At 41.1% G+C, this 14,524-nt stretch overlaps 1 protein-coding gene across 1 annotated transcript; it reads right to left on the bottom strand.

Moving 5' to 3' along the window:
- Window positions 1-314: 314 nt before the first annotated feature.
- Window positions 315-14,426, bottom strand: aldh1a3 (aldehyde dehydrogenase 1 family, member A3). The gene is made up of 13 exons (XM_080434409.1): window positions 14,241-14,426; window positions 13,697-13,801; window positions 12,971-13,111; window positions 10,413-10,542; window positions 8,412-8,473; window positions 6,490-6,618; window positions 6,121-6,234; window positions 5,343-5,445; window positions 4,192-4,376; window positions 2,967-3,131; window positions 2,484-2,641; window positions 533-607; window positions 315-414 (listed from the first exon to the last, which is right to left on the bottom strand). Exons 1-13 carry the CDS (start codon window positions 14,343-14,345, stop codon window positions 345-347), a joined length of 1,542 nt encoding a protein of 513 aa, XP_080290535.1. The 5' UTR covers window positions 14,346-14,426; the 3' UTR covers window positions 315-344.
- Between the last annotated feature and the right edge of the window lie 98 nt (window positions 14,427-14,524).

Here is a 14,524-nt window from a genome sequence, read left to right as displayed (position 1 = left end):
CATTACTGCATCAAAAGTAAACAACTAACTATACTATAAGAATTGTGTATTTTCTATTTTCACAATATTTATCTGTGTAACCAAACAAAATGTAATGCCTCAACTCCTACAATTCCAAGTGCTTGTCAGGGTGGGGGGTCCCCAGTTCAAATATGATTCTTTTGGGGGTCACGGCCTAAAAAAGGTTGAGAACCACTGGAATAAAGTTCCCACAGACTGGCAGACGTGAAGACACAGAGACAGACGGGAGGAGGGGAGTACTGCGATGTGGTCCATGATGAGAAGGCGGGGGGGGGGGGGGGGGGGGGGGGGCATGCTCAGCTGTGTGTGGAAGATGTGTGGTCTCACAGGGTCTCGCTCAGTTTAATGGTCACTGCTTTCACCTCAGTGTATTCTGCCAGGGCGTATTCACCACTGAGGAAAAACAGAGGCATAAACATTTTGAAGAGTGAAAATGAGAAACGAGCAGATTGTCGTATAATTCAAATAATAATGAACAGTGTGGATAAGGAGAGGTGGTGAATGATCTTACAGTTCTCGTCCATTACCGGACATTTTGTAACCTCCGAACGGGGCCTGGGCGTGGAGGGCATTGTAACAGTTTACCCTTGAAAAGAAAAAAGACAGAGAGAGAGAGAGATAGAGATAGAGAGAGAATGAGACAAGTAGAGAGAAAGGGAGAGAATGAGTTGACTTTTGACCTAAGACCAATGATCCTCAGGCACTTATGGGCCACGGTCTAAGAGTTAAACATTGGTGATTATATAAAACCATGTTGGTTAAAGTATAGTATGGGTAGCTAAGCAGAAGCACATCACATGCATGTGTTGCCACTTCATGTCACTCCACACAGATTCTTCATCTCCCACTTTTCCAGCTCAAACAGAGAATCTTTTTCTGGTAAGCCCCACTAGTGCCACCTTGTGGTCTGTTTTCATAACTACAAGCCACAAATGAACGTTCCAGCATTATGCTGTGGATCATGGGGCTGTGGTGGGGCAGTGGTGGACAGTAACGGAGTAAATGTACTTGAGTACTGTACTTAAGTAGATTCTGAGGATCTGTACTTTACTTGAGTATTAGATTTTTTAAATACTTATTACTCTTACTTGAGTATATTTCCAAGACAAATATTTTACTTTTACAAGTACATTACTAGGAAGCCCACTCCACACCAATGATTCACCATGCAACTCCTTGCAACATGCAACTACTTGCAACCATTATCCCCAATGGCAGTTGCAAGGAGTTGCATTGGTGCGGTTGACCTTAAAACGGTTTTGTTGCAAGGAGTTGCGACTAGTTGCATTGGTGTTTTCTTTCTTCCCTAAAATGCAATTGGCCACACGTCTGCTCTCACACTAGCCGTGTTTCTGGCTTCCCCCTCCGCTCTCCTCTTTGTTACATCTTGTATGGGTGTATAGGAGTAAAATTATTTAGTTCTGGTTCCTCAGTATTTTCTATGTTTTTATAGGTGTTTCTGCAAGCTTTGTATAAGTGGTTCTACAATCAAGCACATCAGTGCATGTAGTGCAGGTGGTTACAGAGAAAGCAAAGGCCCTCAAGAGCACAGTGGAGTGCCAATTGATACCACCCTCAACTAGTTAGGTACCAGCTGAGGTTCATGATAATCAACTGATTAGAACAGGTGTGCTGCCTCAGAGGCTAAGAATTCTCAGTCTAACTTTCCACACAGAGAAGGAGGAAGCCTAAACTGACTGTCACCTACTCCAGACCTAAACCGGTTCCTTTTTGTGTGCGTCAATGACGATAAGTGAGTGTTCAGTGCCAGGGCTGGATTAACACCTCTCAGTGCCCCTGGGCACTGGAACTGCAATGGGCCCGCCCGATTCGCGCGCGTGCGAGAACAATTTTGACATTTGACATCATTTATTTATTTCATTCGTATTAGATAACTGCAAGATGGGGATTTCTTTTGTGAAAATAAATAAATAAAAAAATTTCTTTTTTTTCTTTTTGTGCCCATATGGTAGATCCGGCCCTGTTCAGTGCTATATTTGTTTGGTTTAATGCTGGTCAGCAGAGATGTGCTAAATGTTAAAGTCAAGTCATAAGTCATGTTTGTGTTGAGCCTAATTGTTTGGTTAATGGGAAACTAGACTGAAAGAACGAGCCCAATCGATGGTCTTGAAGGGCGGATCCAAACCCAGCCGAGGGATTCCTGCGGCGCTTCCTATTGCTTCACCAATCTATGAGGCGAGTACTTCGTCCACCTCTGCGTGGGGTGTAGCAGTGGAGTCAGGAAAGTATTTCAGTGAGTGAGCCAAGATAATAACCATGTAATGCCTGATTTTTACTTGGTTTATACCTGTTTTACAGCCAATTTAAAAGCTCACATTGCACTGAGATGCGTTGTGAGCTTATCAATCGACCGGCACACAACTAAGTATAAATCACCACCACCACTAAGTAAGTGGTTAGGACTTAGGAGAGGATGGATGGTGAGTATAAGAGTATCTTACCAGACAGTGCCTGTGTCCAGGGCAGCAGAGACAGAGAGAGCCCGGTCCATACTTCTAGTGAACACTGCTGCCACAAGTCCATACTCAGTGCTGTTGGCCCTGTCTATCGCCTCCTGCTGGCTTTTAAAGCTAAATATACACTGCACCGGGCCAAAGATCTACAAATGTATAAGAAAGTAATACAGAAGGGAAATGTTATTCTTTTTTAAATTGAATTAACTCTGTGTGTGTGTGTGTGTGTGTGTGTGTGTGTGTGTGTGTGTGTGTGTGTGTGTGTGTGTGTGTGTGTGTGTGTGTGTGTGTGAGATTTATGTATTCATATTTTATTTGGAAAATAAAAAATATTTGGGCAAACCACAGGGGCAAACACAATATGTAATTCAACCAGACATCCACAGGGTGTCAGTCTTGTGCACCATTATCTCTACTACTCCTGTGGCGAGATTCATTTTATGAATGAAGCTGGATGTTGTATATCTGCACCTCCTCCTTGGCAATGCGCATGTGGTCTTTGACCCCAGTGAAGACAGTAGGCTGGAGGAACAGGCCAGTTTCATCCAGGGCTACCCCTCCACACTCCAGCCTGGCTCCCTCCTTCTTCCCACTCTCAATCAGCTCCATGATTTTATCAAACTGCTGCCGGTCAATCTGGAAGCAACACACAAAGACACACAGACACTTTCAGTGGGCAAGGGTGGGAATAAGGACTTCAAAAGTGGGTGTGTAAGAGGGGGTTTAAGATTTGTGTTAAATAGCTCTATATTCCCATAGTAATCATTGCATTGCTATAGAGTGTTAACAGGGGTCTCCCTGTCTCTCCATCTCTTTAGTAAACTGAAAATAAATGTTTAGGTCTAGATATCAATTTAATCCAATCAGGAGAGAGAACTCCTACAGCATACAGCCAGGAAACAAGTGAAATTGGAAGTGATGAACCCCAAACAATTAGCAGACAAAATTGGAATTGAAACAATAAAATTGAAGCTGATAAATGGGTTGGTTCTCCTGATTCGATTAAATTAGTGACCCACCTGAAGATATATTTTCTGTATATTAAAGAGCTGGACAGACGGGGAAGACCCCTGTTATTGACCAAACATTCTATTGCAACGATTACTATCAGAATATAGAGCTTTAAAAGCTGCACTATATGTAACTTTCCTCTTCTACCCTGGATTTGAACCTGGGTCTCCTGCGCAAGTGCTGACATTTTGACCATTGAGCTAATAGACCCTGCCTGCTTTCTCAGGGGATAAATTGAATCTTGAAAAAAGAACCATAAATAGGATCGTGTCGAAGGTCATGTCTCACCTAGACCTGAAAATAGCAGATCCACAGGATCATAACCTGTTATGATGCGACACATTGTGAGCTTGTAGATCTGCTGCTATTTTCATCATTATTGATTTTTTGTTTTTCTTTTATTGTTTTGGGGAAATATCTAAATTTGAATAACACAACAATGCATTGATATTAAAAAAGAAAAAGCTAGATTCAAACTATAATTTGATTTGTTTCAGAAATCAATAAAAGGATTATAATAACACTGGCGGAATGAATATATATTACAACACTGCTCCAAACCATAGAGGATGCCATCTATAATTTATTAAATTAATATAATTTATTATAATACTTTATTTCAGAATCAAAGCTGAATGTCTCTTCCAGTTCTATCTTACTGTGCTGTACAGTAGTTTAGACATACCTGAGGTCCGTGTGTTGTCCTTGGGTCCAGTGGATCTCCTATGACGATACTCTTGGCGCTCTCTACACTGCGACGGACAAACTCCTCATAGATGCTCTCTTCCACAAACACGCGGGAGGCAGCGGTGCAGCATTGACCCTGGTTGTAGAAGGACCCTTTCTGGGTCTCCTCAACAGCCAACTGCACTGCAGCCACATAACAGAAATAAATGTATCCATCATGAGGAGATTGGTCATAAACGGAAGTTATCCAAGAGTTCAAAATGATGGTCTTCAAGCTGTTTTATTTGTATTTTTACAAACCAGTGCCTTATAGCACTTAATTTGATACATAAAACATATAATAATAATTGAGTGCTGCCCAGAGAGGAGAGCGGGGGCAGTCAAGGGTTAAGTGTCTTGCTCAGGGACACATCGCCCGGAATCGAACCTGGGACCTTGCGCTTCCCAGGCGGGCTTCAGCTATGGTCCACAAATCACCACAAGCACTCCCCTATTACCATAGCTATCACCCTATTAAATGCAGCAAGGTGGAGGTGATAGTGGTCACAGTTGACAAATTGTTGGGTTTTTATTTAACTATAATTAGTTTATTGCACAGCAGCCCTTTTAAGCAGAATGGCTGATTACTTAGCTTTATGTGTTTAGTATCGTTTTATGTGTTTTTTATGTGTTTATTACCTCCACCAAAGAGGTAATGTTTTCTTTACTGTGTGTGTACTTTCCACTGTCTGAAGCTATGCTGCAAATCTGTTGCAAGTGAAAGGGACAACTTTTTTCTTTTATTATTTATTTTTAAAATGTGTTTCCTGTTTGTCTCTCTTGAACAAACTGTGTGGAAAAACCTAAAACTAGATATTATGAAGTTATAGTATACTATTACTGATGACTCAACAATGGCAAACATAATATACAAAAATAATAACATTATCGTAGTCTTTAGTCTACCAACATACAGTACATTTACTGTAGTGTGTAAATGCATCTCTCTTTCTCTCTGACGCACGCACACACGCACGCACACACGCACGCATGCACGCACGCACGCACGCGCACACACGCACACACACACACACACACACTCACATCTCCTTTGTTGGATGTCTCCATTGTTGCTTTTAGAGAGACAGAGACCAAAACCACATCACTTACAGTCTGAGTCAGCAAAGACAATGCATGGGTTCTTCCCTCCCAGCTCCAGAGTCACTCTTTTCAGATTACTTTTGGCTGCTGTCTCTTTGATCAGCTGGCCGACCTGAGCACAAGCAGACAGCAGGACACACACAGTACAAGCCGGAAGTCATGAATCAACGTGTCATATGTGATACTCATTTGCATGTCCCTAATAAAAGAGATGGAGAAGATCAGTATCAGTTGCAAGGATGTGAGACTTATTGAAAACATGTGTCTGTTCATATGATATTACTGTATCACTGCAGTGCAGTGATCATAATACCACATTTTAAAGTATAGCGTTATGTCCAGTTATGTGAACATAATACACATAATAGGTTTAATAAAATGCTGTTGTCAGTGACTGCAAATGAATGAAATGTTTTTTAAATCTGATTTAGTAGTATATATTATAATACAATTGATAAACTATTTTATTTATGTGCCTTTCTATATACAGTAGTTGTATTTCACAGTTTTACATTTTAATATACAAACTGAGACAAGAAATTCATGTGAAATTGTTAAGCTTGTTACCCAGAGTAAAGTATTCATCTCAATACATAATTTCTACTGGAAAACTAAATACTCCAGACATCAATCACAGGAACAACATGAGATTCTACAGCCACATATTAAATAAACTTTGACAAAACCTTATTCAAACTGCTGACTTCTTATTAGATATGAAGATCCACTTCACATTAAATTGTAAACATATGACACTGTGGTGCCAGTAGTACATTGTCATCCATACCTCTGTAGAGCCGGTGAAAGCCACTTTGTTGATGCCCATATGGCTGGCAATGGCTGCTCCGGCTGAGGGGCCGAACCCTGGCACAATGTTCACCACTCCAGGGGGGAATCCCGCCTGACATGGCAACCCAGAAGGCATGTTAGTGATTAGGAGCAGAGTGGCTCCTTACTCGGAATAATCATTACTAAAACATGATAAAAGGGAAGCAGTCTAATCACATAAGACCTGGGCATGAACCCAGATTCTTTTGGACTAATGGGCTGTCAGTGAAACCCTCATAGTTTACAATCTAACGTCCCTCAGCCTCCGGCTTGGATCATTCATACTCTCTCTGCACATAGCATCTGCACACAGGGCTTAACGTCTGACCTCTTTGATGAGAGCACCAACGTGTAAGGCCGTGAGAGGCGTCTGCTCTGCTGGCTTGATGACCACAGTGTTTCCACAGCTCAGGGCTGGCGCTATCTTCCACGTGAACATCAGGAGGGGAAAGTTCCACTGGTGTAAAGAGTAAATACAGTGCATCGTACGCACAAAGTTAGTATACCTTCAGCTGTACACATCAGCTTAATCAATACTGTGCAATTATCACAGTAAACTCCTCTGTTACTCTAACTCTGAAAGTGTAACAATGGACTCAAATGAACCTGCTAGGTCCATAAGGGTCCATTTGTGTCCATCTTTATTTTCTCAGAGTTCAATTCACACCACCATTTAGCAAATAGAGAGCATTCTAACTCCCCTTCTGTCACTTTGACGACGTTCCAGACAGATTCTTTCACAGCGGTTTCTAATGTAAGATGTTGAGCAGACTCAATCATTGCAACAAGCGATGATTCAAAGTGAACACCCTTTACAAAAAGAGCTCATTTATTTTCAAGTTGGAAACAAATGAACACATAATTCGACACTCAAACACAAATTAGACAGCAATATATGTGAACGGTGTATGTTTACTGTTTAGGCATTGTTAACTTTTATAGCACTTTGGATACAGTCATCACCATTAAGGGAGTTTGGGATCTCGGGCAGAGAGAAAGGTTTCCTGTTTTCCTTTGACAATGACTCATGCTGTGTGTCTGCCAGTAGTACTTTTAGTAATTACACAACGTCCTTCAGTATAAATTTCACTTTTATGATATAATCTCCCATGTCAAACAACAGCCGTTTTGTTCCTTTGTTGCCAAAGCAACATTAGAAGATATAGGCTCATGCACAATAGATAAAGCTGAATGGCCGTATTCTGTCAAGATGTAGGAATTATACTCTCTCGTGTCTGGGTCGTCTGTGACAAAGTGCAATGTGATACAACACAAGACTAAACACTGCCCCACCCTAAATCTGATGAAGTTATTATCAAAAGAAAAAAAGAAAGAAAAACATATATTCCAATGTGTGAAAGTATATCCAACTAACAAAGCATTCTAGCGATGTGTTCGTGTAAGAGTACACTTTGAGGGATTAGGAGAGAGTAGGTCTTGTTAGGGAGGGCTAAGATTTAGCTTAGGTTTCTGGTACATTCACCAGGGTTTTCATTTCGCTTCCACATTGAGCCTGGGCTTTTGAATTAAGTTCAGCTGCCTTGCTAACACAATTCATGTTAAAGGCTTCTCATGAAACTAAGTGTACAATGGTTCCAATTAGGCCTGAATATGCTTCCCAGAAAACCTATGATGATACATGAAAATGATTGAGCCATTTATTTTAAGAATTAAAATGACTTACATTTGAAGATCCAATTACAATGAGTAGCCAGATATAGTGACAAAAAGGCATGCATAATAGCTATTAATTGTTTTAAGCATTGCATGCATGCCAGACCAGTCTTATACCATAGTGAAGAGTTATGTTATTTGCACATACAGGCCTATTATTTTGGCAGGACAAGTCACATACTGTACCATTGATTAGGAGGGTTATTAATGATTTACTGAACATTATGCAATGGTCTGTTTCTTTATGCCATTAAAATGGACCACTGAAGCAAATAGTATATTCTTGGACAACATGAAAAGAGAACATATTCCCTCTTCTGTAAGAACAGACAAAATAAGCACACATGCACACACACACACACACACACACACACACACACACACACACACACACACACACACACACACACACACACACACACACACACACACACACACACACACACACACACACACTCTCCTGAAATGTTTATATGTAATTGTCTCCACTCTGAGTTAAGCCTTTTTCACACTATGCCAAAGTAATATGAAAACATTATTACTCATAGATTAAAAACAGACCCCTTTTTTACTTACTGGAATGATGGCTCCACATACGCCAACAGGCTCATGCTTAGTGAAACACATAACACTTTCATCTGTAGAAAAGGACAAGCAGCAAAAACACTTACTTGATTTTGTTTGTTTTTTGCGTGTGCCGTATAACTGTATATTCATTTTCTAAAAAGTAAAATCCAACATGTTCTGTGTATATACTTCATTTTATATTTCTAAGCTACTACTACATTTTAATCTTGGTTAATATAAGTCACCATTCTGCACAGCACTCACATAGATGACAGACAAACAACATGTTCCAATTTTTAACATACTAAAAACATTGTTGTTGTGTGTGTGTGTGTGTGTGTGTGCGTGCGTGCGTGCGTGTGTGTGTGTGTGTGGCTGCCTTCATCTCTGATTCAGGACACTCTAGTCCTGGACTATTAGGCCTACTGTTTATGTAGAAATGTGTCCCTTAACCTTTTTGGAATGAAGGGGCAATTAAACACCCCCCTGTACCCCCCCCCTCCCTTTTATAATTGGGGCACAGTGAATTGGTTTAACCATGCCTCTTTCTCTACACTGCACACTGCAATACCTCTGATCTGCATCCCACTGTAAACCAGTAGACAGCATGAACACACAGCTCTCATTCTTCTTTGATGTGTGGGGTAAATCGACTCTCACACTCCTGCAGTTTGCCTTCCTCACTATATGTGACATTTTTTAAGATTATCATACATCATTTTTTAGGCATTTGCTTTTTTCATTTAGACAGGATGGTGTGTAGAGAGAGAGAGAGGAAGTTGAGAGAGAGCAAGGGGGGAAATGCAACACAGGTTTTTTGCAGCCAGAATCGAACCGGGGATGTTGCGATTACAGTATGTGTTCAGCTAGCACTATCTGGTCACCTGTACCGGCGAGGCCCACATATGTGACAGTTTTAGACGGTCCTTACTAGTATACAGATGTGTCAAGTCAAGGGCACATATGATAATTGGTTAAATATGACCTCTCGCACTACACTGTGACCTTCTCCAGTTTCCTGTGGCGGCAGAATGTGAGGGTGATCGCAGACAGGGTGACTCCCTCGTCACAAAGCTCATCCCCAACTCTTTTCATCTTCCTGTTAGTGGGTGAGCCCACGCCATGCAGCTTATCAAAGGTTACATTTACATAGCGGGGAGTGGACATGGAACATCCCACACAAAACATACTGTAGGTTGCGGGAATTGCTCTCGTTACGCAGTGCGCACGCACGCACGGAGGGTCAGGTAGACAGCCTCTGGCCAAGCTTTGGCGGGCTTGGAAACTTGTCTTATTTTCAAAGTTACTCACACATATTCCCTCTGATTGAGTTATGCCTACAGCCAAGCTGTATCCTTGACATGACACTTAAATCACCTCAACGATCTGAACATGAGAAAAGGAAGAAAAAAAATGTTACTAATGTTGCTAGTATATAGTATAAAAGCTTGGGATTACTGGCTGCCTTGTGGCTCCTGATAGATAGTGGCACGGGCCTCAGAGGCAATGAACAGGCACTGATGTGGAGTGTCTGATTGTGGGCTAATCCCTATAGACGGTCGCACCTCACTGATTACCATCTCAGCCTCTTCCTCTTTCTTTGTCCTCGGCGGCCTTTCGTCTCTCAGCGCTCTATTGGAATCTAATCGAGAGGAAAGAGGGGAGCGTGTTTTGTCTATCCAACGTCCTGCAGTGGCTGCAGAGACGCGGGATGGGTCCGATGGCTGATGGGGGGAATGTTGCGTTGTGTTAAGAGGCTGGATGAGATGCCACCCATGGCTGTGGACAATCCACCGACTGATGGTGACTTCAGCTCTAATTAACTTGCTTCCTTGCAGCGCTACTGAATAAGTGGGCTAATAAAAGCACCGGGGGGGACGTCCATTAGGAATCATCGTGCATGTCACACAGGAGAAGAACACAGACCTTTCTTTGTAAACACCACCTACATGAGCAACAGTGACTCCATTTCCTTTTAGGAAGGGTTAAAGGCAGCGTGTGCATACTCACCTACAGGCAAACTTTTGCCATGTATCTTATCAGCCCAGCCGGCATAGTAGCGTAGGGTTTTGATGCTGCCGTCCAGGTCGATGAAGAAAGACTGTAAGAAGGGTTTTCCTGTGTCCATGGTTTCCAGGGTCTAGAGGAGCAAAATAGGTAATGTCACCAATCAAAACGTCACTTTATTAGAATGATATGAGTGACAATGCCCTCAATATGATCAAACTCAGTTATGTAAAGCATCTTTGACTGTCCAGAAATGTATTATTATTATTATTATTATTATTATTATTATTATTATTATTATTATTATTATTATTATTATTATTATTATTATCTGTCTGTCTGTCTGTCTGTCTGTCTGTCTGTCTGTCTGTCTGTCTGTCTGTCTGTCTGTCTGTCTGTCTGTCTTTCTGTCTGTCTGTCTGTCTGTCTGTACACAGTCCTAAGTGTTCATTTAACAGTATAATTTACATTCAGGATTTAGCAGTGTATAGATTTATATATACTATCAATAAAGAAAGTGTACTGATTTTCACAGTTCTTTCTTGAGGTCGTCTGCCAGTCCACTGGTTGCTACAAAACAACATTTGTAGAACAATGTGCAACAACTGTACATAGTATACTAGGAACTTAATACACTGCATAAATTCTCAGTTCCAGGAAGAACAATGATAATAACGATTACAATAATGATGAATTAATCTCAGTCTAGAGGAAGGCAGGCTGTTCTGCATGGCTGCAATAGCTGGCGAGGCCATTCATACAGTATGTGGTGCCAAGGGTGGTGCTATGGGATATCAGCCACGGCCGTGAAATACAGTTGATCCATTCCTATGTACTGTAGAAAAATACGCACCCATAGTCATGCATGCAAAACTAACTGAACATAAAACCTCAGATCCATAAGTGCATGAGGCTAGCTGTAATAACTAAACTCAAATACGTCATCTGAAAGAGAATAACATTTGTATTTCAATCAACTCAAACTTGTGATGAAACCCATACTGTATATGTACATCATAAGATAACGTGTGTCAAACATAATCTGTTCTGTCATTGTATATCCACATCTCTCCAGACCCCCCTACCCCATCCCCCCTGCCCTCCCTCCTCACCACCACCAGTGTTTATTGAAGTAATTTTAAAAAACACAATGGAAAGATCAAACGGGGCAAAACACTGTGGCTCTGAAGTCCTGACAGATAGCTTTTTACTGCATTTACATGAGCTAAATCTGGCATTTATTTCCCCAAACAGAGCAGGGATTTTAGTATAATTAGCCCTACCCCTGAACACTACCACTCCAGGACATGTTTGCAATTAGCAGTCACATGCAATCTCATAATACTACTTCATGCGCATCTGTAAGGATTCGTTTACATCTGATGCTTAATGCAACCTGGCAGTTCAACAGCGTGAAATGAGCACAGGAATGAGGGTTTCCTTACAAACAATATCTGACAGTAAAAAGAAAAGCAAAATCAAGTAGGCATCCCTAGTGGCAGCGAGAGAGAGAGAGAGAGAGAGGGGGGGGGATGGCATGACATCATGCAGTAATGTAAAGGGTGATTTACAGTGGTATTATATCAAATTGTTGCGCAGCGCTACGGCACCAAACTTGTAGATCAGATATTTAAAGTGTGCAATACCAGCATGCAACCAATACAAATCAGGCATAACAAGTTGATATCGACACAATAAGTGTTGAAGCTCTATGCAAATTATCTTAAAAGCAAAGTTGAGTAACTTCCTCCACACAACAGACCTGATGTATGGGGATCTAAACTATAAGCAGCACTAAAGGCAAGATATTAGGCTACACTATAGGCTATTGGCCTACTGAATACACACACACACACACACACACACACACACACACACACACACACACGCACGCACACGCACACACACACACACACACACACACACACACACACACACACACACACACACACACACACACACACACACACACAATTACTACTACTAAAAGCTCATTTTGAGTGAACCAGATCCAACCCCAACCAGTGGTGTAAAGTAACTAAGTACATTTACTCAAGTACTCTACTCCACTACATCTCAGAGGCAAAATATTGTACTTTTTACTCCACCGCAATTATTTGACAGTTTAGTTACTAGTTACTTAGTTTGCAGATTTAGATTATTATTACAAAACATACATTAACCACTTCAGCCCTATATATTTTTTTTAATTTGAAAATAGCTGATCTACAAGCTCACAATGTGTCGCATCACAACGCATTGTGAGCTTGTATCTTCTAATTTCAAAAGATTGTTACACATCTTTAACTTGTGAAATGGGACATTCTGTACAATGAGTACTTTTACTTTTGGTGGGCTACTTAAAGTAGGCTACATTTTGATGGCACTTTTTACTCAAGTAAATTTTGAATTGTGGACTTTTACTTGTACAGAGTTTACAGAGTAATTTTACATTGTGGTATGGTATTGATACTTTTACTTAAGTTTAAAAAAATGTACTTTTTCCAACACTGACCCCAACCTAATAGCTTTATAAAACCTGTAGTAGGAATGTCTCATACCGCTAGAAGTACCCGGTCCCTCTCGATCAGGTCGGCCAGTTTGTGCATCAGTCTGCCGCGGCTGGACACGTCCATCCTGCGCCAGGGCGAGCCTCTCCGCCCCGCCGCCCTGGCTGCCTCCACCGCCAAGTCAACATCTGCCTGTGGACAGGAAACACAACAGTAAATATGTGGCCTAATAATTAGGTTTGAATTGTGGGTTTCATCGTCATTAAAAAAAAAGTTAGGCTACTTAAATAATGTACAGGGCAGGCCTACAAACTTCTTCTCATCTACCTACTACTACCACTTACTCGCTCGCTGGACACATAACTTATTTAATTGGAAATCGGTTATTTTCGACGAGCAACACAGCAGTGCGACGAAGCATAATGTGATAGAGCGTTGGTTTCAAAGCAAGATCAACCATAGGCCAGTGTTTCCCAAACACTGGTTCGGGACCCATTTGTGGGTCTCGGACAGGTTTTTATGGGTCACGAGTATATATCGTGACCCATGAAATAACAATTTTAACAATACATTTTAAAAAAAGCGAAAGCTAAAAATGTTCGGAAATTACAAGAATTTCAAACGTTTTTCAAAAGATCTTCATATTTGAAAAAAAAGACAGAAACTTTTAAGCTGTAGCCTATTGAAAATAGCAGATCTACAAGCTGCGTCTTTTGGGTCTCGAGCGAAAAAGTAAGTAGGGAACCAGTGCTGTAGGCCCATGTCTAACCAACCTACTTTGTCCGCTTCCTCTACATCACAGATTTTGGCACCTGTTGCTGGATTAAACGTTGGAAACGTCTTTCCTTTGATGGATGTGTGCCATTCGTTGTTGATAAATATCTGCAGGAAAGGGGGAACCATGTTTTACTGACAATACAGCCTATAACATATGATTAAATAAAGTAAACACATAGGCAAATTATATTTCCTATAATGCCTATTGTGATGTGAGTGTGTTGGCATTTCCCAAGTGAAGACAGCCTATACGTATTAATTTTGACATGCAGAGCCACCTGCTGTTAGAGTAGTTAAGCTGCAGAAATGTGAGGCATGATGTATAAATGGTGGCACTGGCTGTAATTATAAAAACATTTTTCCTTTATTAAAAAAAAGGTTAAACTTTGTTTATTGTTTTTGATTTTTTTTGCGCATTAATATAATGTAACAGTTTCATCTTAATTAGTTCATGGAACGTGCCAAAAGGGAAATCATGCATGAGGGAACCACAAAAAGAAAATAATGTAATACATATTGCAATATATATTTAGATCCCTTTTACCTTGGTGTTCTTGATCTCCTGGACTTTGACAGGCTGGGGTAAAGGCATAACATGCGGGGTCCCCTCGGTGGTCACCCCGTTCTCTGTAGTTCCGTTGTGGGCCATTCTAAATGACGGGTATACAGTCCACTACCAGTGTGTGTGTGTGTGTGTGTGTGCGTGTGTGTGTGTAAATGTGAGCGTGTGTTAGTGATCGGTCTACTGAACAATGTCAGCTCATCCAGTGGGTTTTATAAGAATGTGTGGAGTTCCTCCCTCAACACAGAGCAGTTGAGGATAGAGCC

The sequence above is a fragment of the Gymnoscopelus braueri genome (assembly GCF_963280865.1).
Source record: "Gymnoscopelus braueri genome assembly, chromosome: 1".
Classification (NCBI taxonomy): Eukaryota; Metazoa; Chordata; class Actinopteri; order Myctophiformes; family Myctophidae; genus Gymnoscopelus; species Gymnoscopelus braueri.
Note: the sequence above shows the minus strand (reverse complement) of the source record. Positions and strands in the feature narration are given on the sequence as shown.

What these genes read in the sequence shown, in the direction of transcription:
- aldh1a3 (XM_080434409.1), bottom strand. Translation starts at nt 14,345, where the DNA reads ATGGCCCACAACGGAACTACAGAGAACGGGGTGACCACCGAGGGGACC. An exon ending in TGTCTTTGCTGACTCAGACT is followed by an intron (nt 4,377 to 5,342) that starts GTAAGTGATGTG and finishes ATGTGGCTGCAG; the next exon opens with TGCAGTTGGCTGTTGAGGAG. An exon ending in TGCGCATTGCCAAGGAGGAG is followed by an intron (nt 2,642 to 2,966) that starts GTGCAGATATAC and finishes ATACATTTGTAG; the next exon opens with ATCTTTGGCCCGGTGCAGTG.